Consider the following 24171-nt stretch of genomic DNA (forward strand, 5'->3'; position numbering starts at 1 on the left):
TAACCATATATTGTTGAATTATTGGACATCTACCGTTTAGGCCATCTCATTTCTTCATGAAATGATCGAAAGTCTCAAAGATATAAATGATATTAACCATCTCTCAAACTAAATTTAATCATTTATACTGAATCGGTTATACACTTCCAAAACTCACATCATGTTACGCACACAAAAGACCCTTCCAGCCTTTACCAAATGTGCCCGTAGCTTTGCAACAGTTACCCACTCTCTCCAGCCTGGAGTCGTTCAACCGTCTTCTCAAGAAGTGAAGAACTTGACTCTGGACTCAAGAAATCTTGAAAAGGCCGTGAGACACATGCACAAAGATGGGCTGGTTGTCGTGGAAGATGCCGTGCCTCACCAAGATATTGATCTTCTTAACAAGAAGATGATTGAAGATGCCCAAGTCTTGCAAGCCCGAGGTGATAAAGGCCCCTTCAATTACAACAAGGGAAACATTCAACAGGATGCTCCTCCTGTGATCGAGTTCTTCAAGCCATCCATCTTTACAAGTATGTTCACTCTTCTTTCAATGATGCCTCAACTTACAAAAAAGACCGGATCGCTTCGCAAATCACTTCTGCAATGCTAGGACCACGACCCAAGTGGACTTTTTGCTCTGCAAACTCCGCCATGGCAACTCTCCCTGGTGTGAACTCCTCAAAGACAACCAGTTCATTCAGACGCAGACTTTACGCACCCTGACCATCCCTTTGCCCTTGTAGTCAACATCCCTCTTGTCACAACCACACCAGAGAATGGATCCACAGAGATCTGGCTTGGCACACACAATGGGTTCGGTCTAGATGCACAAGAAGGCGCTCACGGTGAAAGAGCCAGCGGTCGCATCAGAGAAGACCTTCTATGCCAACGTGAAAAGATCTCGCCTCCTATACAGCCCATCATCAAGAAGGGTAGTATCATCGTTCGCGACCTGAGACTTTGGCATGCGGGAATGCCCAACTTGACGCAGCAGACCAGGGTGATGCTCGCCATGATCCACTTCGCTCCGTGGTACAGAAACAGAATGAGACTTGAGTTTGGCGAAGATGTGAAGCCTATTCTGGAGGGTTTGGAAAGAGAGGGAAAATTAGGACTGGATGTACCAGTAGATTGGGCAACCAGGGAAGCTGTGCTTGAGGGTTACTTGAATCGAGGCTTCGGCAATAGCTACGATTTTAGCCAAGAAGCTTAAAGGCTTGGCGTTTGAGCTTATTTTTGAGGTATGGCAAGGTTCCTGTTTATGCAGGATCACTTACACATGCATGGATTGAGAAAAGAGTACAAAGTAGAAACAGTTTATTTGCTATCATAAAAGTCTAAGAAAATAGTTCTCAAACACCCAAACGCCTTATCCCATCGTCATCATAGCCCGTTAGTCGGAGTCACTGCTGCTGGAGCTGCCGTCGATACCACGCTTCTTGTGCTTCTTATCCTTCTTGTTCTTTTTGCCCTTCTTGAACTTGTTCTCGAGCATATTGGCTCCAATGGCTCCAGCCGCCGCAGCACCGAGACTGCCGAGAAGACCGCCTCCAGACGTTCGCGCAGCCCAAGCAGCAGCACCTCCACCAACGAGAGTGGCTCCGAGACCACGATCACCGTCAGGACCGGGTTGTCCGGGAGGATACTGGCCTGGAGCACCGCCTTGCTGGGGATAGGCGGATGCACCATACTGAGAGTTGTCCTGGTGCTGGGGAGGGTAGGATGGTGAGCCATGCTGCTGGCCATAGCCCTGCTGTGGTGCGGGAGAGTGGGAGTTGTAGCTGGGCTGTTGAGAGTGGGAAGAGTATTGAGGTTGCTGTTGGTTGTAGCTTCCATGACCTTGTGGCTGTTGTTGCTGAGCGTACTGAGGTTGGGAGTACTGCTGCTGGAGATATTGTTAGTGATGATGAAACTTGGAGAGGTAGAGTAGGACAAACCTGTTGAGGATAACCGCTTTGTTGACCGTATTGAGGCTGGCCATAGTTTTGCTGCTGAGGGTAACCACCCTGCTGGCCATAGCCGCTGTTGGCATTACCGTAATAATCGTTGGCGGACATTTTGAGATGTGATTTTAGGTAGAAGTGATATAGGTAGATGGAATTTGTTGCAATGATGGAAGCTAGAGTGTAAGGTGATAGTGATGGGAACTTGACAGAATGACAGCTCCTCCCCCGCCTTTAATACCTTCGAACTCACCCCAAGTCAAACCGTTACAGAGGCACATTTAGCCTATCTCGGTAAGTAGCTTCGCTCGATGGAGGAGAAATGCGCCTTAGCTGACAAGCCTTGTTCGCGGCTTGGGCCAATGCGATAGGCGCAGTTACAGCCACGCGTGCAAGCCCATAAGCTGAATCTAACCAGTAATGTCAGGGCTGAACCACTAAATTGGCCGGGTGACATGCTGTTTTACTGTTTACGTACGGCTGTGGCTGCGTTAAATGTTTGTGGGGAACTCGGAAAGACCGAGTTGGCTGAGCCACGATCTATCGTTTAATGAACGAGCAGGTGATGAGGCAGATTCTGTCAAGTATGAGGTGACAGTATTATTATTGGTCAGCTATCCATCTATACACCATTAATTATAGTTCGGTCATCGGAATTTAAGCAATATCGTCAAATCCCTGCGCGAGGTTATCGCAGATCTCATCCACAATCTTGTCTTCCATCGCCTCATCACCAACAAGCCCCTTCAACGCGCCGGACTGCCACGTAACGGTAAACACCAAGTCTCCTCCCTTGACAGAGGCGACGTTGAAGGAAATGGGGCATGATGCTAAAAGACCAGGCTGCGCAAAAGTCATTTTTGTCGCCCTGACCTTGTCTTTTCCCACTGTATTAGAACTGCCATCCCCGTCAAAAACGCCAACATTACTAAGCTCATATGATGCGTCTCTTTTCTTGCCAATCTTACCAAGAGTCCATCCTCTTATGCTGGACACGTACCGCAATAGACCGATGGGGTTGTCATCAAGTTTGACCGCAGCGTTTGCGAATTCTTTCGTGGCTTCGCTAGCTAATTTCCATTCTTGCTCTGATAAGGGGCCTGTCGTGGCTTCGCTGCGAAGATGGACGGTGTAACAACCTGATACTGCTTCAGTCGCCACGTCATTGGACATCCCGATTGAGTTTCTCATATTTATCGCTGTTTGGCCCACAAAGTTCGTGATGTTGTTGTCTTTAACGGCTTTACTCAGTGCGCGAGCGATAAGCTGTCCGAAAACCCCCGTGAATCTGGCATCGTGAGTCCTTGCAAGCTGCACAACTTTGTTGACCTGGGATGCTTCAATCTGTCTGATCTTGAGCTTATTCTGATTTGTTTTGGCGTCAAAAAAAAACAGGACCCGCTGTCCATGTCCCCTCGTTGACATAAGAGGCCGAGACACGAATGCCCAGCATTTTGACAAGGAAGTAGGGCATGTATTGGGCAAGAAGGGGTGCCAGCAAAAATGACCACGAGATCGTGAGTCTCTCTGGAGTGTCGAACGGCTCAGGTAAAGGTTTCCTTGGTGGAGCAATGGTAGACGGTGGAATAGTTGCGGGTGTCTCTCTCAACCCCTGGAGAAAGGTCCGGTGGAAAACTACCCCAGTAATACCGTCTCCGATAGAGTGCGAGAAAGCAAAAGCGACATGGCATTGAGTTGGGCTCAGAGGGAGGACTACGATTCTCCAAGGAGGGATGCCGGAGACAAACGGACGGTCCAACTCTGGTTTGACTGATCTTCCAATAGCTTCCAAGTGATCGGTCCCAATCTCTGGGTCTTGGATGATGGAGATGTGTTGCTCAACATTGATGCTTGACACATGCTCATAGTAAGCTTTGTCGGTATTTCTGTCTCCAACTGTAACACAGAAGAAGGGATGCTCTTCAATGCACCGTTGAAGAGCATAGAAGTAGGTTGATGGAGACTTGATATCGATCTCTTCAGTAAAATCGTACACTGCGCCAATAACTACAGCGTGATAATATCCCACATCCTCACGGGCTATCGTCCGCATCTCATTGGGACCTGTATGGTGTTAGTGGCTGTTGCCATAGGCAAGTTACATACATACTCGCATATCTGAGAAACTCTGCACTAGTCTTCATGGTGGAATGGCCGAGGAGTTACAGTAGAGGGTAACCACGTATCGACAAACAGACTTGAAACGGGGTTTATAAGTTCTCTTGCAACTCTCAATTGGCTCTGGACAGGCGGCCTCTCAGTGAAGTTATCCTGCGAAATGAGATGTGGGTCTCCATAGCGTAAGAATCCTTCAACGCGGACGAACATTACCCGAGTCCAATAGACATTAGAAGTGATAGCATCATTTAGTTACATAGACTGAGACAAGGGACATTGTCTCATCTTATTTACTGATAAAGAAAGTCATTGTAAAGGCCATCCCTCGTTACGATGCACCAAGTCCTTGCTGATCCTGGACATCATTACCAACCCTTGCGGGTCCAAACAGTCTCGGTACTGAATAGGCGTGACAACTTGCCACAAATACCTTGTCTCAAAGATTATTCATCTTGAAGTCTTGACAGTCCCAAGCACAACTAACAAAAAATCGAACCATGCCGACATCGCCAACCCCCGCGCAACTCCACATTGATTCCAAAACGATCATACGGAACCACCAATCGAAAAATTGTGTTATGACTTCAGTTGCGAATATAACTCGACGCTCACTGGTTCCAGAATAAACAGGGGCTCAACACTAACAAGTTTGTTAGCAACCAAGACAACTTATCTGGTCTTCTCTATCACATTTGTTAACATCCTCTGACTAACATAGAGAAAGAGGAGAAACCAGCTTCTTCTTTGTGCAGAAAGTATTGGTTACTGAAACCAATGTCACTACTCTACTATAACGTTTATGGGTAAAGCTAGACATTTGAATATGCAATGTTCAAATGATTCCACATAGTTAACCACAATGAAACAAAACAGAAGCAACTCGAGGAGAAACATATTCAAGATAATCAGTTTTATTACTGTGGCCATTGGCCTATGTTTCGTTTCTTCGTCGCACATATAATCGTGAGGATACGAAAGATCAAGTAGATTTGAGTAGAATAACTTCAATATAAGATTTTACTCGCCCTTTGAAATTCACATCTCTATTTATCAACCTAATTCCTCGCCCTTCTCTTACCAATACCGTCAAGAATGTATATCAAGGGACCATATGCAGAGCCTGATCTTCCAGTGTTGCGGAAGCTAACTTAGGACAACCTACTCGGTCTTCTCACAACTGCCATTCCCTCTTCAAACCACCCCTTCCTTCAAAGTAGCCACATTCCTTTTGTTCTGGATATTGGAGATGGGGAAGATGAGACAAACCTCGGCAAACTGCGAGGTCATCTCGCCAGAGTCAATCCTCAAAGCAAGGCCATGATCGAGAACCTCACCGAGAACCCACACCTCAACAATGTCATCGAGCAAGACTTGATAGTCATCTTCAACTCTCCTATTCAGCACTACGTCACGCCAAAGTTCTACACAGAGACAAAGCCTACAACTGGCAAGGTCGTTCCAACTTGGAACTATGCAGCCGTCCAAGTCTATGGCCGCGCCAGGATCTTCCACGACACCAAGACAGATGAAGCAGGCCAGTCCTTGTCTAAACAGATCTCAGATCTGAGTCTTTATGCCCAAACCAATGTCATGGGATTTACTGGCGGCGATAATCCTGTCGATTGGAAAGTGGACGATGCACCGGACAAGTTCATTGAGCTTTTGAAGAAAAACATTATCGGAATCAAGATCGAAATTACATCCATGGGAGGGAAGTTCAAGATGAGTCAAGAGATGGGCATGGGTGATCGGCAATGTGTCGTCAATGGGTTTTCCAAGCTGGAATCGGAGACTGTAGGGGAGATGTCCAAGATGGTGCAGGTCCGAAGCGATCTGAAGGAAGCAAAGAAGGCGAGCGCTTAATCAAGAGGTACCATGACAGACTCGAGCCTGGCCTGTAGGGGATAACTAGACACACGAATATCCAATCACCGTTTACTCAGCCAAACGCCCCCCTTGGCTCTGACATTGTCTTGTCTGCCATGAGTTCCCTGTAAGACTTGGTCCTTGGACAACTATCACTTGATGTTATGCATAGTATAATCACGCAACACTTTACCGACATAGTCCGCAATCCCGGCCTTATCCCGATCGAAATATCCCGGAACGGTTGCAATATACTAAAGTTTCAACGAACAACGGCACTTGAGTTCCCACGTGGAGTCCATCATTGGATTCTCACTCCCGCTTGGAATATTCCCCATAGAATAAGCTATGCCTTAACTCCAGTCAAGTTTAACTTCCCCATACCAACATCTCCGTTATTGTCTCCAAGACCATGGTATTACCACGTGCGGCAATCCCACTTACTCAGGGTCTACAAGGCGTCAAGATCCCGCACATCTAATCTAGATCCAGCACCTTTACACTACTTGAGGCGTTCCGACGATCCCGTCTTTGGCGAGAAAGAGTCAACCAAGCAACGAATCAACGGCCCCACGTGTAGCCGGGAATCGGTTCCTGGGGTTGGGAAGCGGGCCCTAGAAACTTCACTTCGGCAAGTCAAGTTTGACAGAAGCGAAATGTGATTGTAGAGTTACAATCTTCTGATTGTGCTAAACGAAAAACGGCCTCGCGTTTACCGTTAGGATAAAATGTTGCAGTTTGAGCGGTTTAACTGACCCATGCGGAGCGAACTGTCTGATAAGCCATGTATGTATAAAACACCAAGAACCCACTGACCCAACATTGGATATCTGCAATAAGTATTGTGGAAAGATCAAGGATATCTACTATATTACTATACTATATTTTCTTTTTCTCTTTCTTCCCTGAATTTATTTGCGCCGACTTCTAGTCGATTCGGTGTCACTACCATTATCGCGCGTAATCGAAACTCCAACCCAGATCGCGATCATGGACAAAGCAACGCTTCTAACCGCTTCCAAAGTGGATCTGAGCGTTTCGACCCATCCCCGCTTAAATACCAGGTTGATCGGCCCGTCCCTACAAATTGCCCTTCGCTTCCAGAGCCTCGTCGGTTCCATCTCAATCTTCCTCTGCCTGCGCGCCTGCTATGTCGCGAGCATCACCTTTGCGAGCGTTCTCTATGCCAGCAAAACAGTGACCTTTAAAGCTTTTATTGCAGCAAAATTCAGCGCTTTCCACAGCTTTAACATGTCTAGCCAAGCTCTTGCAAGTGCCTGGAATTCGAAAAAGGTCCAGAGGTTACGGAACAAGATCTGGTACGAATTCGCTGTCTTTATCTTGGGCAGTGGGAACCTCATCTTCCTCATGCTCTTCTGGCCAGGCTGGTGGGTTCTTGCAGGCGCGAGCTGGGCAGGATGGATGCTCTTTGGCTGAAACTTTCCAATCGCGAATGAGTTCTTATGAGCTCTCGACCAGAGTCAATACGTGATCCAATCAATGGTGATATATGCAACGCTCAACCAATCGACACCCTACTTCCAAACAAACGATACTTTGTGACAGTCGACGAAAACCTCAACGCGAGAAGAAGAACGTGTTCCCGCCAGCATCCTTCCGCACTTCCTTCCCGTAGTCTTTTTCGGGATCAAACTCTTGCCACATACTCGCAGGGAAGATGTGCTTGTTCTTCTCATACCACCGCCTATCAACGACCTTTGTGAGAGTAGGATCTTCGTCGGCGCCCTCGAGGGTATTTATATCGGGTAATGCTTTAGCAGCAGCAGCCGCCGCCGCCGCCCTCGAGGCAGGCGTCGCAAGAGGTTCGTGCGGGACTACAGCACCATCGGTCGGTGTGGGTTTTTGAGGGGGTTCAGCGGTGTATTTGAAGACAGGCTCGCCGTCAGGACCCGGAGTCTTATTCATGGCGAAGAAATAGAAGTCATAATGCTAAATGATAATCAGAAATTATTCAAGCGCAATGCGATTGGTGTAGTGACTTACGTGAGGTAAAATGACTGTTCCGCGAACAAGCATCAAATCATCAACACCGACTCTGGCCCATTCTCTCCTTGCATTTGCTTTTTCTCCAACGCCCAAGTCGGCGCCAACCTTTCGGCTCTTGTCGAGAAACACCCATATGAAGTCGCCTTTCTTTAATCTGACAATGCCGCCAGGAATATTGCTGCCGTCGTAGAAGACAAAAGGAAGGGCGATCTCGGTGGCTTTAACGGCTTCTTGGATGGCCAAGAATTCGCGTCGCAAAGCGTCTCGTTCGGTGGCTTCTTTGCGCAGTGCGGCTTTGGTCATGGCTTTCGGCACCATTCCGACTGAAGCATTGGCCTTGAACTTGGTTTTGAGCTCGCCTTCGCTGCCTTCGGTTTCGTCCGCGCTGTCCTTTCGGGGCTTCGATTTCGGTTTGATCGCTGGCTCTTCATCCTCGCCCTCTTCGTCGTCAAATGATAGCAACTTCTTCCCTTGCTTCTTTTTCTTCTTCTTCAACGGTCGAATTCCATTTCCGCTATCACTGCCGTTGTCAGGAGTGCCTGCCTGGGAAACATCCGGAGTGGACGTGCCTGAGTATGCAGCTTCGCGGGACTCGCGCTCTTGTTGTTCGAGGACTTCTGCGCGTCGCTTGCGGAAATCGGAAAGAGCGACGAGGCCTACCGTGTGTGTTGATAGACGCTCGTTAGTCGTTTTGTTCTGTGGCTTGAACCGAGACGATCCTGAGTCAGACATTTTGTTGTTTATTCTGAGGGCAGAACAAAGAATAATGTGTAAAGTTTAAGATGTAGCTACGATAACGATAAGAGATGTACTGTGTTTTCTTATCTGATGGCACTGTCCACTCACCGTTTTACAGTATTGAGTAGACAGTGCGGCTAAGAATCTACTACGGAGCTATTCAACTCAATTCAAATCATCATCAGCACTCTACTACTAAACTTACTCTATTCGGAATCTTACTTAGTAGTATAAGTGGGAATGAAGTTGGCATAATAGTATAAAGTAGAGATAACAAACAATGACTACTGCGCTGCGTAATTTATTGAGGACGATGTTCACTTATATCCGAGGCACTTTCTGCCTCCACAATTGCTTCGACGTCATTCACTTGAACCTCAGCCCTTCAACATTCTCTAGCTAACTGTGTACTTATGCAGCGTTTCCAATTCCCGCGATCTACTTTCTCAAACGTTTCAAGAAAGATACAATTCCAAAAATATTCCAGACCCACGATCATGGCCAACGTTGATACTTCACTACCCCCAGAGCCTACTGGAGCTGCCGCCGACTTCGCTGCTAAGCACTCAGAAGAGCACCCACTGAAGCTCTACGGCGGCTGGTTCTGTCCGTTTGTTCAACGAAGTTGGATCACTATTCACGAGAAAAAGATTCCTCATCAATATGTCGAAATCAACCCGTACAAGAAAGAGCCTCATTTCTTGGCTCTGAACCCTCGCGGACTCGTGCCCACACTTGCAGTCCCCTTTGACGCACAAGGCAAAGAGCAGAAAGCTTTGTTCGAGAGCAACATTATCTGCGAGTATTTGGATGAAGCTTTCACTGACGATTCCAAGTATGGTTCTCGTCTCCTTCCCACAGAACCATATGAGAAGGCCCGGTGTCGTATCTGGATGGATCATATCAGCACCCGTATCATCCCTGCCTGGTACAAGCTCATGCAACACACTCCGGACAAACCATTCAACCTCGAAGATGCGAGAGAAGAGCTCAGAGGTAAAATCAAATCCTTTGTGGAAGAGATGGACCCCGAAGGTCCATGGTTTCTTGGCTCGACTTTGAGTCTTGTGGATATTTGCTTCGCACCTTGGGCAAAACGGTTGTTCCTGATTGATCATTACAAGGAAGGTGGACACGGAATTCCTACAACTGGTGAGGGTAAGGATGGTGATGTTTGGAAGAGGTGGAAGAAGTGGTATGATGCGATTCTTGATCGTGAAAGTGTGAACGAGACGTGGAGTGCCGATGAGCGATACATCATCGCGTATAAGAGATATGCGGAGGACACTACCAACTCTGAGGTTGGTCAGGCTACACGATCAGGCAAGCGGCTTCCCTAGAGCGAGTCTACCAACAAATATCCCAACTTTGATGCAGCTCGGTGGATTCTGAGTATTGTGTTCCCTCTTTGAAAAATACATCATCATATATTATATCATAGAAGTCACTGTTGTCTTTCTACATCAATATAAAATCAAACTATCATGCTTAGATATTTTAGTTCTTTTTCTTGAGTTCCATATCCGTCACGTCACTATCTAGGTAGTCTTGTCTTCTAATCTTGCTACAAGCCCGTGGTAAGTCATGATATCAAAACTTGAAGGATGCCATCATAAGTGCCTTCGCTCTTGCCTTGGTCAGCCAATCGTGCCTCACCACATTGTTCCTCTTGATTACGGACTTGGTGCTCAGCATGGCATACAGGCAAACATGGCTCACTGCCCAGTCGCTGTGAATTGCCTTGAATGGCTGCCCCTTATCATCATGTGCCTACATTATTGTTACAAGATCCAAAGAACAAAAGTACTTTGTCCCTCTGAATGAAACTGTGGCCAATGGGTTGCTGATTGTTAGTAGTTTCATGGTTACTCGTGGAGAGACTAATTCGTTTAATAATTTGAGCCTTCAGACAACAGTGTTGAGGAGACTTCCAGAAAAGAGCACAAGATTCACATTGTTGCTCAGACCGGATGACGAAACGATGCTGAACGTACGATAATAGTATTCCCCGATGTCACATAGACGTGGTTTGACATTGGTACTGATATCACAACAATGTTCAAAAATCGAAACTTGTGTATTCAGGACAACAAGGTACTCGATAGCAAATCATATTGGAGGGCATGCTCGTTGAATGTCCTTGGAGCAAACAAACATACCTCGGCGATTCCGAATGATAATCCACGGCACTTGCAATTTCGTTGTAAACATTTTCCGATAGTAACGCGATGCATGATGATCGATTCTCTCTGTCATGTCGCACATGAACGTGGGCTCTACCCGAGGCATGTAAGTTGACCAAGGTTGCCATGCACAAACCCGTCAGTAATTAATACGTTTATGCAAAAATGACGGAAACGATGTCACGTAAACGCCTGAGTCCCGTCGATCTAGACTAGAACTTAATACAGGCTGTTAATGTTTTCCGGTGGGTGGATCGATAAGTGCTGTACCCATGTTTAGCAACACCATGCAAGATGCAAGTCATGACCTAGCTGGAGCTGGAGCTGAGCTGAAGATCCCTGCCGAGGCCGAGGACCTTTTACGATTCTGCGGGGTGACACAGTACAGCACAAGACAAGACAGCAGGCAGGGTTCTGGACTAGATCGATGGCGGTCAATGCCGTGAAGCAATCGCCCGATGCCGTCTTTGACCGCTCTCTTGGAAAGATTTGGTTTGTTCTGTTTGTTTGTCAAGTTGCAAGGTTAACGTCAGTTGGCGATTGGTGTGTGTTGCGGGGCATTGAGTGAATGAGTGACAGGGTGTGTCTATGCTCGGAACAATTGATGGAAACGTTGCTACTGATGGTCAAGATGGAAGCCAACAGCATAGCGTAGAATAGATAGCAATACTAAACTTGCTCAATATTCTATCCATCGCCGTTGTTGTTCTCTCGTTTATGCGGAGAAGTGGGCTTGTGCTTTGATCGTCCCGGAATAGTCGGGGGTATTGGTGAAGATCTTAGCATGATGCATCAAAGCTAGGGTTGCCCAGCCTCTAAATACAATTAATTATGTATTCTTCCGCGCTTCCCGTTATTAACGAGGAGTAATGGAATATGTCAGGGCAAGACATGGCACGACTGAAGAACTTTCTTCTCTTTTTTGCCACGAGGTATGGATCGTAGCAGTCGTGCCATGACTTGTGCATGTCTACATGTCGTACCCTGCAGTACAGACCATGACCAATGGCGTCTTGGTTTATTTATGTTTTCCTTTACTTACCGATAGTATAGTGGCTAATCAGTAAAGAGTAAAATCACACAATGGTGTTATGATTGTTTGACTGTTTATGGATTATCTACCCGTCAGTAGATTATCTTTCTGTTATTAGTGGTGATCTTCTTACTTGATGTTTCGCGTTAGTTCACCAACCTCCCTTACGACTTTAGCGATGTCCCAGGTGACGCTGAACAGTTGAACCGGGTATCAATAGAGAAATGATTATCACTAAAAAGAAGCTCAAGCTCAACAAAAATCTTCAAGTCAGGTTAGAAAAGCATCCATTATTCGAATATTCATTTGTCCACCAGTTGTTGGAGGCTCATCGGGTCTAGACCCCCTACAAGCCCACAAGACAGATCCCGCGACCTCCACTGTAAAGCGGGACCTACAGAAGGTCCCCGCAGGCATTAAGTGGAAGCCTGTGGCCTATTCAGGTAATTCGTTAGGGCCCATGGCATTCCAACGGTGATCAATTCAATTCGGTTCAACGTCGAGGTAGCATTACCAGAGATGCTATCTGTACGATACAACGTGCCCCTAATAATTCAACTCGACAAGTAATATCATCCTATACAAACAATCGCCTGAAAAAGACAAAAGTTCTGGACCGTGATGGTCACTTTAGCTTCTATTTTGGGGTGAAGCCAATGCACGAGACATGATAGCATAGACTGCCGATGCCGAGCTGAAGACACGGCCCCACTCGGGGACGGTAGGAATTGAGGGAATACGAGACCTAACACCAACACTTTGAGAGTACAGACACAGTAACTTGCAGTGGTACGTCACTTGACATTAACTCACTCAATGCTTGTGCTCGAGAATGTAGTGAATTCGGTCCTATCAATGTCACTCACTAAGCTATATGCTTAGTTCTAAACTCAAGTATAAGAAGGTCTAGTCCGCCCTTGAGTTGTAAGTTAGTCAACCAAACATCACTCGCAACTAAACAACCAACCTCTTCACCACCATCTCATATAAACTTGTCAATCTCGACTCTTTTACTTAACCAACAATCTACATCAAACATCAACATGCAATTCCTAAGCCTCGTCCTTATGGCTACTTCAGTCCTGGCTATTCCCGCCAAGCTCCCATCCAAGGCCCCAGCACCAACATGTATGGAAAAGGGCACCAAGGTCTCTTCATGGAAACTCACAGACTTTGTCTACAACGTCCAAAAGAGCACAAACACCGCCACAGTCGAGTTTGACCTCCACAACGCTGCCCTCGACTACACGGCCAACTGCTACGGCAAGTCAGTCTCCAAGAAGGCCCTCTTTGACGGCAAGACCGACTACACCTGCAAGGTCCCCAACGGAGCCGACTCTGCCACCTTCAAGTACAACCACAAGAAGGGCGTCATCTCCATTTTTCAGCACTGGGCCTGCATCCAGGAGGGTGGTTGGTTCGAGGCCATCGGCAACAAGACTTCTGCTGAGACCAAGTCTGATTGTCACTCTACAACCAAGTCCGAGACTTGTACAAAGGCCTCCTTCACTGTCCCCGTTCTCGAGATGCGTGCCGTCTTGTAAGAGGCGACACTAAGACCGCATCGAATCTTCTTTTCTTTGGCGACAGCATTTTTGACAAATACTTTTAATAATTTCTAAGCGCAAGCTTATGGCGTTGGGGTATAACCCTTCTTTCAATCCACGACTATGCCGTAACGACGGCTGGATAGGATCTAATTCTACGATCTCCATGACATTCATTTATGACCAATACCCACGACGAGGTAGAAGATTCGAGGAAAAGCTGGTACAGCAGCAGCAGTTTTAGACAATCAATGGAACAATTTGCATCTAATTTGAACATACTTCAATGAACTCGCGAACTATGACAAGCCCACCACCAAGAGCATAATATTTTGTGGCCAGTAAGAGCACAACGATGTCAAATGTGCAACACTTGATTCCGGATATCTCGTGCGCCAATGTAAAATAAAGCGGTGTGGTTGTTATGGGAAACCGCATGGTTGTGAGACAGCCAAGGGAGAGGAAGAAACACTTTGTTCAACGCCGGAACGCCATTCAAATAGAGGCATGCCTGCTGTGACCTGTCTCACTGACATCAACCAGCGAGTTTAAGTGCTTGGATTTAGAACTTGTGTATCAAGGAACCTTCATTACGGAGCGCCATGTTATCGCTTGAATGCGTCTTCTCGAATCGGCTATCTAGTCTAGTTTTGGTTCATCTCGGCCAGTCTTGGAGACAGGCTTACACCTTAGGTAGCTTTAACGGTGGTAAATGCACATTGTCTATCTCATTCCAATCCCACACACTTGGTGTCAGCCACCACGTTCTCATACTATAGCCAACGATCGCAATGAGGCGTATTGAATTGTGGCATCTTAGGCGCTTTAACTCTAATTCGTCTCAGTCTTAGTCTCAGCCTCGGTCTTAGTTTTAGTGGACGACAAGTTCCTGCAGTAGAGTGTAAGACAACATGTCGGCACTTCCAAGTCATCTATCGTGCATCTATCTGGTTTCACATACCTCGGCACAAACAAAACAAGAATGCATGGAAAATAAGTTAATGGGAGTATTGTACATGGTTTTCTGGGAGGCCATATCTGACAGTGTTCACTTATGTGGTTTCAGTCTATACCTCCGTTACAAAGCCATGCGATGTCGGCACTCATAAGTCTGACTGACATGTTGGCTTGTACATCTCTCTTATATCGTGAAGATCTTATTGATAGTTTTCCCCAGAGCTTTTAAATCTTTCTGATCCTCCACATAAATGCTCTTCACTTAGACATGGGCCGGGATTTGGCATTGGCCGCTTAATCAATTATTTCCACCACTTGATACACCGGATCACAACTCTACTCAACATCTAACAACTTGCTCTCAATTATATCGTGTTCAGCTTGACAGGCGGCCCTACAAAGGTTGGCAATAATGAAAAATATGTGTAAAATACTCTTGGTATACATATTGTCATCATTTACCTAGTCATCAGGCAAAGAGAGGTAGAGTCAGATTGACAAGAATGGCAGTTCATCCTTCAAGTCTCTTTCCCCGCATCAACTTACCATCGCCGCATCTCGAAGAGGCAACAGAAAAGGACGTTGACGTACAGGATCCCAATCCCGAGCAACATCCGATCCGAGGGCGTGGCTGTGATGCTTGGAAGCGCGGGGTAGTAAAGGAACATAAATAGTCACGCATTTGCTACTCGTTGAACTCCACATCTGTGATATAATATCACTTAAGCTACTCTGTACATACAACATGGCTACCCAGATGATGAAGGCTGTCAACTACCAGGGCCCTTTTAAGGTCTCAGTAGAAGACGTTGAACTGCCCAAGCTGCAACATCCTGACGACGTCATTGTCAAGGTCACGACGGTGAGATTTAACTGTTCAAGTGTTTGCTACGATAGCTAATCTAACTCATAGGCTGCCATCTGTGGCTCTGATCTACAGTGAGTGATAGTATCATATACGAAAAGCGACGACACTAAGCAAACAGTATGTATGAAGGTCGAACGGCAGCAGAACCCGGCATTACATTTGGTATGATCATTAGGTCTTCCTATCTTCTCCTCACTTACTAACCGTCCCAGGTCATGAGAATATGGGAATAGTTGAACAGCTCGGCGAGGGCGTCACTCTCCTTAAGAAAGGGGACCGAGTCGTCATGCCCTTTAACGTCGCCGATGGCCGCTGCCGTAATTGCGAAGAGGGAAAGACTGCTTTCTGCACTGGAGTAAACCCTGGATTCGCTGGAGGTGCTTACGGCTACGTCGCTATGGGCCCTTACAGAGGTGGCCAGGCCCAGTATATCAGAGTCCCATACGCTGACTTTAACGCTCTTAAACTCCCTGCTGGGAAAGAGCATGAGGCTGATTTCATTCTCCTCGCTGGTGAGTTCTTCAATCTCAGGCCATTCTCCAAAGTTACTCATATCGCAAAGATATCTTCCCTACTGGTTGGCATGGTGTCGAAATCTCCGGTTTCCGACCTGGTGAAAGCGTGGCCGTGTTTGGCGCTGGTCCAGTCGGCCTTATGGCAGCCTACTCGGCCGTCCTGCGCGGCGCCTCACGAGTGTTCGTTGTAGATCGCGTTCCCGAGCGTCTTCAAGCAGCCGAGAAGATAGGTTGCACGCCAATTGACTTCTCCAAGGGTGACGCTGTAGACCTGATTAGGAAGGCGAATGGTGGAGAGGAAGTTGACCGATCTGTCGATGCTGTCGGTTATCAAGCTGTTGGCAACAGTGGCGATACTGAACAGCCCAATATTGTTCTCGAGAATATGATCCGCGTTACCAGACCTTGCGGTGGTCTTGGAATTCCAGGCCTTTACGTCCCTAGCGACCCTGGCGCTTCGGACGAGGCATCCGCCAAGGGCATGATCAGTCTTAGCTTTGGCAAACTCTTCGAGAAGGTATGGCCCCAATACGCTCTGATGGACAGGCATTATCTAACACGATCTAAGGGACTTACCATTGGTACGGGCCAGTGCAATGTCAAGTCTTATAATCGCTATCTTCGAGATCTCATCATCTCTGGTCGAGCCAAGCCTAGCTTCGTCGTTTCGCACGAGATCAACATCGATGAAGCTGAAGTTGCTTATGAGAAGTTTGACAAACGAATTGACGGATATACCAAGGTCCTTATCCATCCTAACGGCGGGTTCTGAGTTAGTTAAGCAGATTTAAGATAGTTCTAGCGGTATTTCAAAGAGCGTAATAACTTTAATTCAATGTGTTGAGTTGAGAAAGTTTCGAAGTTGCAGAAAACTTGACCTTCCCTGCCTAAATTAGAAGATTTTTTAGTTGTTTTATGCCATTTTAGACATGTCTCTGGGTTATTTATCTTTTACATCCTGATTTTGCCTTGAGTCTCTTGCTACTTTTCCTAGAGCTCAACGTCTCTGAACGTGTATGCTCCAAATGTCTCTCATACAGATGCGCTCACGTCTCTTTTGTCTCGAATCTTCCTTTTCTGTTGCCATGGGTAAAGCGTCCTCATTTTACGTATCACATGCTGATTGCGATGTCGGAACGTTTACAAGTCCAATTGGCCAGACCGGGAATAGTCACGATATACCATGACTTCATCTCCTCGTTCTAAACACACTTAAGTATCCCAAAGCGGTAATAAGTTGATTCACCGAGGTCAAACATAATTAATTGACTCATTTTCAATCTTGAGTATATATAGACTGTGGTTCGAACACAAGCCTTGCATGTTGCAGTTGGTATCAAACAATATGACGACGACGACTTCTCTTGAACTCGCGAGCAATCGCCCTGAAGACAATGAGGTAGAACAACCAGAGTTGACTTCAATCGATGCTTTACCACCTACGGATAGGGGCCCTAGAGCGTATACAGCTCTTGCTTGCTGTACAATTGCTCAAGCGCCTATCTGGGGTAGGTTTTCTCTATATCTTACCTTCGGAATCGCAATCTGACTTGGTCAGGATACTCTGTATCTTTCGGGATCTTTCAAGAATACTACTCTGCTCACACAAACCTCAAAGCCTCTCCAAGTGCCATCGCCTCAATTGGTGCATCTCAAACAGGAATCATGTATCTCATGATGCCTCTGGCTTTCATCACCCTCAATCGTTTCCCTATCCTTCGGAAGTGGTGCGGACCACTCGGTCTCGTCATCACCATCATCAGCTTAACCTCTTCAGCATTCACCAGTAACGTTGCTGGACTTATCGCGACTCAGGGTGTTTTGTACGCTATTGGTTGCAGCTTGCTATTCAGCCCTATCTCGCTCTATATGGACGAATGGTTCGTCGAGCGTAAAGGATTTGCATATGGGGTTATGTGGTCTGGAAAGTCTTTTTTTGGCGTGGCTTTACCATTTCTGTTCAACTTCTTGCTTCAAAGATTCGGGCTCAAGGCGACTCTTCTCTCTTGGACAGTCGCATCAGCTGCCATGACTCTGCCTACGCTCTTCTTTCTGAAGCCTCGAGTTGAGGTCAACCGTGACTCGCGGCCACGCCCCATCAGCTTTGCTTTCATGGGACTTGCGTCATTCTGGATGCTGCAGTTTGGAATTGTTGTTCAATCACTTGGATATGTGATGCCAAGCACGTATCTAGCGAGCTACGCCAACGCAATTGGTCTCTCATCAGTCACTGGACCACTCTTGCTGGCACTCTTTTCGCTTGCTTCTGTGCCTGGATCTCTTATTCACGGCATGCTGGGCGACAAGGTCTCTTCTACCAAAGTCATCCTTGTCTCCTCGTTAGGAAGCGCACTCCCAGTATTTCTACTGTGGGGTCTCAATCGTCACATTAGCACCATGGTGGTGTTTGTGATTCTCTATGGCTTCTTCGCTGGAGGATTCAGCGCTACATGGTCAGGGGCTTTGCGGGAAGTCAAGGGAGATAATGAATTCATCGATACATCTTTGGTGTTCGGTATGCTGCTCGGGGGTCGTGGATTAGGGTTCGTCGTCGCAGGGCCTTTGAGCGGTGCGCTTATATCGGCTGGGAACTCGTTGGCAAGCGGCGATAGTCTTGGGTATGCGACCAAGTATGGCCCAATGATTCTTTGCACTGGTATTACAGCAGTTCTGGGAGCATGGGCTCCTATCTGCAAGATCGCCAAGTCGATTGGGATGAAGGGAGTTGGTAGCTGCGTGAGGGTGGCTTGACCAGAATCTAGACATGGCAGCAGGGGACGGGAATATGAGAATTGCTCATTTCAAGGACTGGTGATCCTACAAAACTTGACTTTTTTCCGCTGTCTATCTCTTTGTGATCAATGCTTCACCATTCATGATGCCCAGTGAAGCATCATCTCTCTCAATCCACTGCTCCCAAGCCTTGGCCATCTCATCTAGTTCGTCGCCAGTCGCATTACCCATCTCAATAGCCTTTTGTCGTACAAAGCCAGTCAGAGAGCGGTCTTTCATTGCTGAACCTACAAATTGTTAGCTCATTTACCCGATCGGTCAAAAGATTGTTTGCACTCACCCCATGCCTTCTTATCTTCAGGCGTACTATAACACCAAGTCCCAAAACTCAAAGTAATATCTTGACGAGAAGCTCCAGCTTCCAAGGTCCACGAGAGAAGTTGACGGCCTCCTTTACCTTGCCCTCCCTTCCCTTCAATGATCTTGATCTGGAGCTGATGAAACTTGAGAAGAGCTGGAAGCTCAGGCCAAATACACCACATGTACATGTCGCTCTCGCGTAGGGAAACTGTACCTCCAGGCTTGGTCACCCTCATCATCTCCTTTATCGCATCGACAGGTGTATCCAAATGACACAGAACCTGGTGAGCATGGGTGACGTCAAAAGTTGAATCAGGGAAAGGCAGCTCAAAAACATTGGCGCTTTGGAATTTAATGTTGGTGACACCTTGAGAGTCGGCGTACTCCTTTGCTCGAGCGAGGATCTCATCTGATATGTCGGTAGCTGTGACTTCTCCTTCGGGCATGTATCGTGCCAAGGATGCTGAAATTGTACCAGACCCAGCACCGACATCCAAGAGCTTCACGATGGGGTTGCCTTTGACAATTGCTTGTAGCTTGGGTAAGAGATGGTTGCTGCTGTTCTCAGCACTGCGCCATTCATGATGCTGGGTTTGGGAATAGCCCTGGCCGTATTGATTGTGTCCTAACACCATTATTTCAGTTGTATTTTGTTAAAGAAATTGATTTTTTTTTGGTATTATTTTAACAAGATTCAATGTTGTATCTTTGTTGAAACTTGTTTTATATGTTTTTTCTTTACTTGATAATGGCTACCCTGTTGCCAGTCGGAGCTGAGATCTCCATTAAAGAAAGCTGACGTAGTCTCAGCTCCGGAGGTAAGCTGTGGGGAAACTTCAACTCCGGTGACTACCTAGTCACTAATCCATGACAACGGGATGTTTTCCCGCTTGCTGGACTAACTTGTACAATGAGTTATTCAACATGAGTACTGACCTATCAACATTGTTCTAATACTTACAGACATAATGCTCTATCAAGATGGGTTTAACTCGTTGTCTGCATATATTGTAAACCGGGCTATCCGGCATGTCCAGAGCCACCAGACATCATACATCCAGCCGCTGGTATGAGTTTGTTACACAAAATATCATGGCCGTATGGCAAAGCACTATTATTTTACTTACGAGACACCAAAAGATTCTTGGCAGTTCACTTCAGCTCAATTCAATAGTTCGTTTTACGTACATCACAGTATCCATCCTTTCCAACAAATTGTTGTCCATCATTCCAGGCACACTTCATGCGGAGTAAAAGAGCGGAATACCTCCGTCAAAGCCCCAAATAAAAAGCAAATATTGAAAATCAGAAACAGACCAAGCAATTCTCAGCTTAGCATGAGATGAAGTAGTCAGGAAAATACCTGTCATTCGTTGCCAAGTCATCCGGAGTCAATTCCCGAGGCTGGCCTTCTGTTACCCCGTGGGGTTAAGTCTGTGAGGGGAACATATCGAGCTTCCTTTTTGACCCTGGATGCACATTCATCACAGATGATGTTACATTTTGTGGCTTGAATTGGTCACTTACTGAACCTAGCAGTTCGTTTTCAATAATTCTGTCTGTACAATTGCTGCAAGTCAAGCCTGAAGCAGTCGCACGGGCCGAAATACGAAGATAACTTATAGTCTCTTTAACAAACATTTCAACAATTACTGTAACTTTCCAGAGATACTTTATGCGACGTCATTGAACCAGATGCTACTGGATCCCCTGGCTGCTTCTCCAACTAGAGGTCAGACTGCAGAGCCGCCACCACCACCATAAGAACCAAGGCGTGCAACCCATTCGGCTGTGGCGTACCAAAGACCAGGCTTTTTCGGACTAACGGTGTTGATCTTTTTCAACAAATTACTTGACCTTTAGAAAGAATGTTAGTTCTTCTATGAATACCTATGCTACGACAGATGATATCTACTGTTAATAAAGCTCATATGTAAGTATGATAATTCAACTCCGATACTGGCATCTCCAAGCGACATCGGTAACAACTTAACTATAATCTTCTCCGTAACTCGGCCGTAAAAGGTAGCGGAGTCTCCATGGGATCTCCTCTGTGGGGGATCTAATTCAACCCTAACTCATTCTAATGGGGTTCGGTGGATCCGGCCTTGTATCGCAGGATCGTCCCCTTGTTTAATGATTCCCCAGTCCCCCAAATGCTCCCCGACCTCGGCTCGGGTGAGCCATTGAAGTGATTGACATTGAGTTTACCTTGACTGGCTGCAGGTCGTACTCTAAAGGCAGGATCGACGGAAAATACGGACCTGCCCCGAGACATTCAAGCCATGCCCATGTCTCTTTATAAGTCACCCTCCCGCTGCCCTTTTTCCTCTTGAAACTTTTGTGATCTGCAGTGTAGACTTTCTTCTTCATCCTTCTACCCCTTCAAGGCCTTTCACTACACAAAAGTCAATTTCATCAAAAAGGCCCAGTAGCTGTGAACAATGGCTCTCAACACCAGGGAGAAGGAGAGCGGCAATGAGTCGCCTGTGTCTTATGACGCTGAACGTACCGTTGGCGATGGTATTATCACAGACGACGTCCAGCTAGTTTGTCCATCCAGTACAACTGATAGCAAGCTCATGGCCAGGATTGATTTCCATGTCATTCCTTTCCTATGTATCATGTACTTGCTTGCCTTCCTAGGTATGTCCATCTCATTCTTCTCCACCATGTCGCACATAACTGACTGATCGCGCAACATATAGACCGTGTCAATATCGCCAATGCCGACGTTTTTGGTCTCTCTGAAGAACTTGGTCTTGAAAAGACAGAATACAACACCGCCCTCGTCGTCTTCTTCGTCCCATACATCCTCTTCGAGATTCCCTCCAACATCCTTCTGAAGCGCTTCAAGCCCCATGTCTGGCTGAGTCTGAACATGTTTCTCTTCGGTCTCACCACCCTTCTTCAAGGCTTTGTCCAGAACTATAGCGGCTTGATAGCCACGCGCTTCTTCTTGGGTCTTTTCGAGACGGGCATGTTCCCTGGTGGTAAGTTGTCATGAAACCTTTGCGAACACAGCGCATTTCGCTTACACTCAAAAAGCTTTCTACCTAATTGGTATGTGGTATAGAAGATTTGAGGCCCAAAAGCGCTATTCCTTCTTCTTCAATAGCACGACTCTTGCCGGCGCATTCGGTGGTCTTCTTGCCGCAGCTATTGGAAAGATGAGTGGTGTTCGCGGTTATGCCGGTTGGCGTTGGATCTTCATTCTCGAGGGCGGTCTCACTGTCCTCGCGAGCTTCTTCTTCTTCTTCCTGCTGCCAAACTTTCCTGAGCAGGCTAAATGGCTCACTCCCGAAGAGAAGAACTATGTCACTGCCAGACTACGCGCCGATCAGGGCCACGCCGGCGCTGAGCGCAAGACGACTTTCTCCGATGCTCTCAACGTGCTCAAGGACTACAAGATCATCATTGGCGGTTTCATGTACTTCGGTCTCATTGTGCCTGCTTATGGATATGCCTACTTCGCGCCTGGTATTATCAAGACCTACGGATACAGCCCTATTCAGACACAGCTTTACAGTGTTCCTCCATGGGCTGCTGCTTTCGCATTCTCGCTCTGTGTGGCCTTTGCTTCAGATAAGTTGCGCCACAGAGCATGCTTCGCCATCTTTGCCATTCTCGTCGCCATCGCAGGATTCGCCACTCTTCTTTCTGTCCACGACAACCACAAGGTTCAGTATGGCGCTTTGTTCCTCGTCACTATGGGCGCTTACACCGCCATGCCCATCATTGTGTGTTGGTTCAACATGAACCTTGGAGGTCACAGGAGAAGAAGTATCGGCAGCGCATGGCAAGTTGGTTTCGGAAACATCGGTGGCATCATCGCCGTGTACTCTTTCTTGGCAAAAGATGCTCCCAAGTTCGTTCGGGGCTATTCCATCTGCATTGCCTTTACGATTCTCTCCATCATCGCTTGTATTACATACGGTGCTGTCTGTCTGTACCAGAACAGAAAGAGGGCCGCAAACCCACCGGAGAGGGAGCTTACTGATGATGAGAAGGCTGAGTTGGGCGATAATGCGCCTACCTACAGATATCTGTTGTAATTAAAAGTTGAGCATGCGGTGTGGTTTATACCCAGAGTTGGATACCTAGTTGTTTTGTCTTAATTTTAATGAATAATGAAATACCAACAACATTTGTTATATGACCTATCGTTCTTATTGGATCCATCGTGCTTGAAGCATTAATCAAAAGGGCCGATGATTTTATCTTTGATGCTTATACTGATCACCTTCAGCCAGTACGACACGGGTATTTGCCAGCCACGTTTTGTGTACCTTCTTTGTGTAATTGAAGTCTCGGAGTATTTCCTCTTTGCCTTAGAAGCAAACTCTTTGGGAATAACAAAAGTTCACAAGTCAATAAGAATGATTGAAATAAACCCATGCATAGTCCGTAGACTTACACAGGTTCATTGTCAGTGGAGGGGGCGAATCCTTCCTTCACTATGCCTTTTTTGCACAGCGCGGCTTGCCCCTCCTCTGGGCGCGCCCTTCACTAAATAATTCCCCATCAACCCCACCAAGAAATTCAGGGATAGTATAAGATCAACCGTGTCCTGCGAGTCTCTTTGGGAACTTTGTTGTTCATATAAGTCTATTCTTCTCTCAAGGGTATCTCAAGACCGTTTCTATACAATCATATCTAATATACATATACAATGGCGACAATTCGACATGCCCGCCGGGAGGGTAAGCTCAATAGTGCATCTCGAGACGTCATGATGCTAACACCATACTCTGCCATAGACGCTCCCATAATCCTTCAGCTCATCCAGGAGCTTGCCGATTACGAGAAGGAGCCAGATGCCAACAAGGCCACCGTTGAGACCCTACAGGCCACAATTGCCTTCGCGCCATCCGACTCCCCCGACGCCGACGCCTCTGTCGTCCCCGCCACCGAACCCATCTCGCCAACAAAGCCCGCCAGATGCCTTCTCCTCATTTCCCCCGAAGGTGAAGCCGTCGGTATGGCATTGTACTTTTACAACTACAGCACGTGGCGCTCGCGCGCAGGCATCTATCTCGAGGACCTATACGTCCGAGAATCAGAGCGCGGCAAGGGATACGGCAAGAAGTTGCTGAGCACATTGGCCAAGCAAGTCATTGCCATGGATGGAGTTCGACTCGACTGGGTAGTCCTCAAGTGGAACGAACCTAGCATCAAGTTCTATGAGAGCATCGGCGCCTACCCTATGAGCGATTGGGTCGGCATGCGGGTGGACAACGAGGGCTTGAACAAGTTGGCCAACTTGACGGATTAATACCAAATAAAAGAAACTTTGACACTCCCAATTATGGATGGAC

General features: G+C 46.9%; 14 protein-coding genes across 14 annotated transcripts; 9 read left to right on the top strand and 5 right to left on the bottom strand.

Moving 5' to 3' along the window:
- Positions 1-160: 160 nt before the first annotated feature.
- Positions 161-1198, top strand: FSST1_007323 (phytanoyl-CoA dioxygenase family protein; the record flags this gene model as incomplete). The annotated part of the gene is made up of 3 exons (XM_083224095.1): positions 161-515; positions 560-676; positions 729-1198. The coding sequence occupies 3 exons, from the start codon at positions 161-163 to the stop codon at positions 1196-1198; spliced, it is 942 nt and encodes a 313-aa protein (XP_083083284.1).
- Positions 1199-1378: 180 nt separating this feature from the next.
- FSST1_007324 (uncharacterized protein) lies at positions 1379-2042 on the bottom strand (the record flags this gene model as incomplete). Its single annotated transcript, XM_083224096.1, has 2 exons — positions 1379-1870; positions 1923-2042. The coding sequence occupies 2 exons, from the start codon at positions 2040-2042 to the stop codon at positions 1379-1381; spliced, it is 612 nt and encodes a 203-aa protein (XP_083083285.1).
- A 543-nt stretch (positions 2043-2585) lies between these two features.
- Positions 2586-3101, bottom strand: FSST1_007325 (uncharacterized protein; the record flags this gene model as incomplete). Its single annotated transcript, XM_083224097.1, has 1 exon — positions 2586-3101. One exon carries the CDS (start codon positions 3099-3101, stop codon positions 2586-2588), a length of 516 nt encoding a protein of 171 aa, XP_083083286.1.
- Positions 3102-3309: 208 nt separating this feature from the next.
- On the bottom strand, positions 3310-4072 carry FSST1_007326 (uncharacterized protein; the record flags this gene model as incomplete). Its single annotated transcript, XM_083224098.1, has 2 exons — positions 3310-3992; positions 4039-4072. The coding sequence occupies 2 exons, from the start codon at positions 4070-4072 to the stop codon at positions 3310-3312; spliced, it is 717 nt and encodes a 238-aa protein (XP_083083287.1).
- Positions 4073-5138: 1066 nt separating this feature from the next.
- FSST1_007327 (transcriptional regulator PAI 2-type) lies at positions 5139-5909 on the top strand (the record flags this gene model as incomplete). Its single annotated transcript, XM_083224099.1, has 2 exons — positions 5139-5179; positions 5261-5909. 2 exons carry the CDS (start codon positions 5139-5141, stop codon positions 5907-5909), a joined length of 690 nt encoding a protein of 229 aa, XP_083083288.1.
- Positions 5910-6902: 993 nt separating this feature from the next.
- On the top strand, positions 6903-7349 carry FSST1_007328 (uncharacterized protein; the record flags this gene model as incomplete). Its single annotated transcript, XM_083224100.1, has 1 exon — positions 6903-7349. One exon carries the CDS (start codon positions 6903-6905, stop codon positions 7347-7349), a length of 447 nt encoding a protein of 148 aa, XP_083083289.1.
- A 141-nt stretch (positions 7350-7490) lies between these two features.
- FSST1_007329 (XAP5, circadian clock regulator-domain-containing protein) lies at positions 7491-8651 on the bottom strand (the record flags this gene model as incomplete). Its single annotated transcript, XM_083224101.1, has 2 exons — positions 7491-7862; positions 7917-8651. 2 exons carry the CDS (start codon positions 8649-8651, stop codon positions 7491-7493), a joined length of 1107 nt encoding a protein of 368 aa, XP_083083290.1.
- Positions 8652-9154: 503 nt separating this feature from the next.
- On the top strand, positions 9155-9997 carry FSST1_007330 (glutathione S-transferase; the record flags this gene model as incomplete). The annotated part of the gene is made up of 1 exon (XM_083224102.1): positions 9155-9997. One exon carries the CDS (start codon positions 9155-9157, stop codon positions 9995-9997), a length of 843 nt encoding a protein of 280 aa, XP_083083291.1.
- A 2919-nt stretch (positions 9998-12916) lies between these two features.
- Positions 12917-13417, top strand: FSST1_007331 (uncharacterized protein; the record flags this gene model as incomplete). The annotated part of the gene is made up of 1 exon (XM_083224103.1): positions 12917-13417. One exon carries the CDS (start codon positions 12917-12919, stop codon positions 13415-13417), a length of 501 nt encoding a protein of 166 aa, XP_083083292.1.
- Positions 13418-15122: 1705 nt separating this feature from the next.
- FSST1_007332 (glutathione-independent formaldehyde dehydrogenase) lies at positions 15123-16532 on the top strand (the record flags this gene model as incomplete). Its single annotated transcript, XM_083224104.1, has 6 exons — positions 15123-15239; positions 15291-15316; positions 15364-15407; positions 15458-15757; positions 15808-16277; positions 16329-16532. 6 exons carry the CDS (start codon positions 15123-15125, stop codon positions 16530-16532), a joined length of 1161 nt encoding a protein of 386 aa, XP_083083293.1.
- Positions 16533-17105: 573 nt separating this feature from the next.
- Positions 17106-18511, top strand: FSST1_007333 (major facilitator superfamily domain-containing protein; the record flags this gene model as incomplete). Its single annotated transcript, XM_083224106.1, has 2 exons — positions 17106-17268; positions 17319-18511. 2 exons carry the CDS (start codon positions 17106-17108, stop codon positions 18509-18511), a joined length of 1356 nt encoding a protein of 451 aa, XP_083083294.1.
- A 93-nt stretch (positions 18512-18604) lies between these two features.
- Positions 18605-19488, bottom strand: FSST1_007334 (S-adenosyl-L-methionine-dependent methyltransferase; the record flags this gene model as incomplete). The annotated part of the gene is made up of 2 exons (XM_083224107.1): positions 18605-18780; positions 18834-19488. 2 exons carry the CDS (start codon positions 19486-19488, stop codon positions 18605-18607), a joined length of 831 nt encoding a protein of 276 aa, XP_083083295.1.
- Positions 19489-21297: 1809 nt separating this feature from the next.
- FSST1_007335 (major facilitator superfamily domain-containing protein) lies at positions 21298-22908 on the top strand (the record flags this gene model as incomplete). Its single annotated transcript, XM_083224108.1, has 3 exons — positions 21298-21499; positions 21562-21846; positions 21902-22908. 3 exons carry the CDS (start codon positions 21298-21300, stop codon positions 22906-22908), a joined length of 1494 nt encoding a protein of 497 aa, XP_083083296.1.
- A 617-nt stretch (positions 22909-23525) lies between these two features.
- Positions 23526-24128, top strand: FSST1_007336 (acyl-CoA N-acyltransferase; the record flags this gene model as incomplete). Its single annotated transcript, XM_083224109.1, has 2 exons — positions 23526-23556; positions 23614-24128. The coding sequence occupies 2 exons, from the start codon at positions 23526-23528 to the stop codon at positions 24126-24128; spliced, it is 546 nt and encodes a 181-aa protein (XP_083083297.1).
- Positions 24129-24171: the final 43 nt, after the last annotated feature.

The sequence above is a fragment of the Fusarium sambucinum genome, chromosome II (genome assembly GCF_050947815.1).
Source record: "Fusarium sambucinum isolate potato_lamoka chromosome II, whole genome shotgun sequence".
Classification (NCBI taxonomy): Eukaryota; Fungi; Ascomycota; class Sordariomycetes; order Hypocreales; family Nectriaceae; genus Fusarium; species Fusarium sambucinum.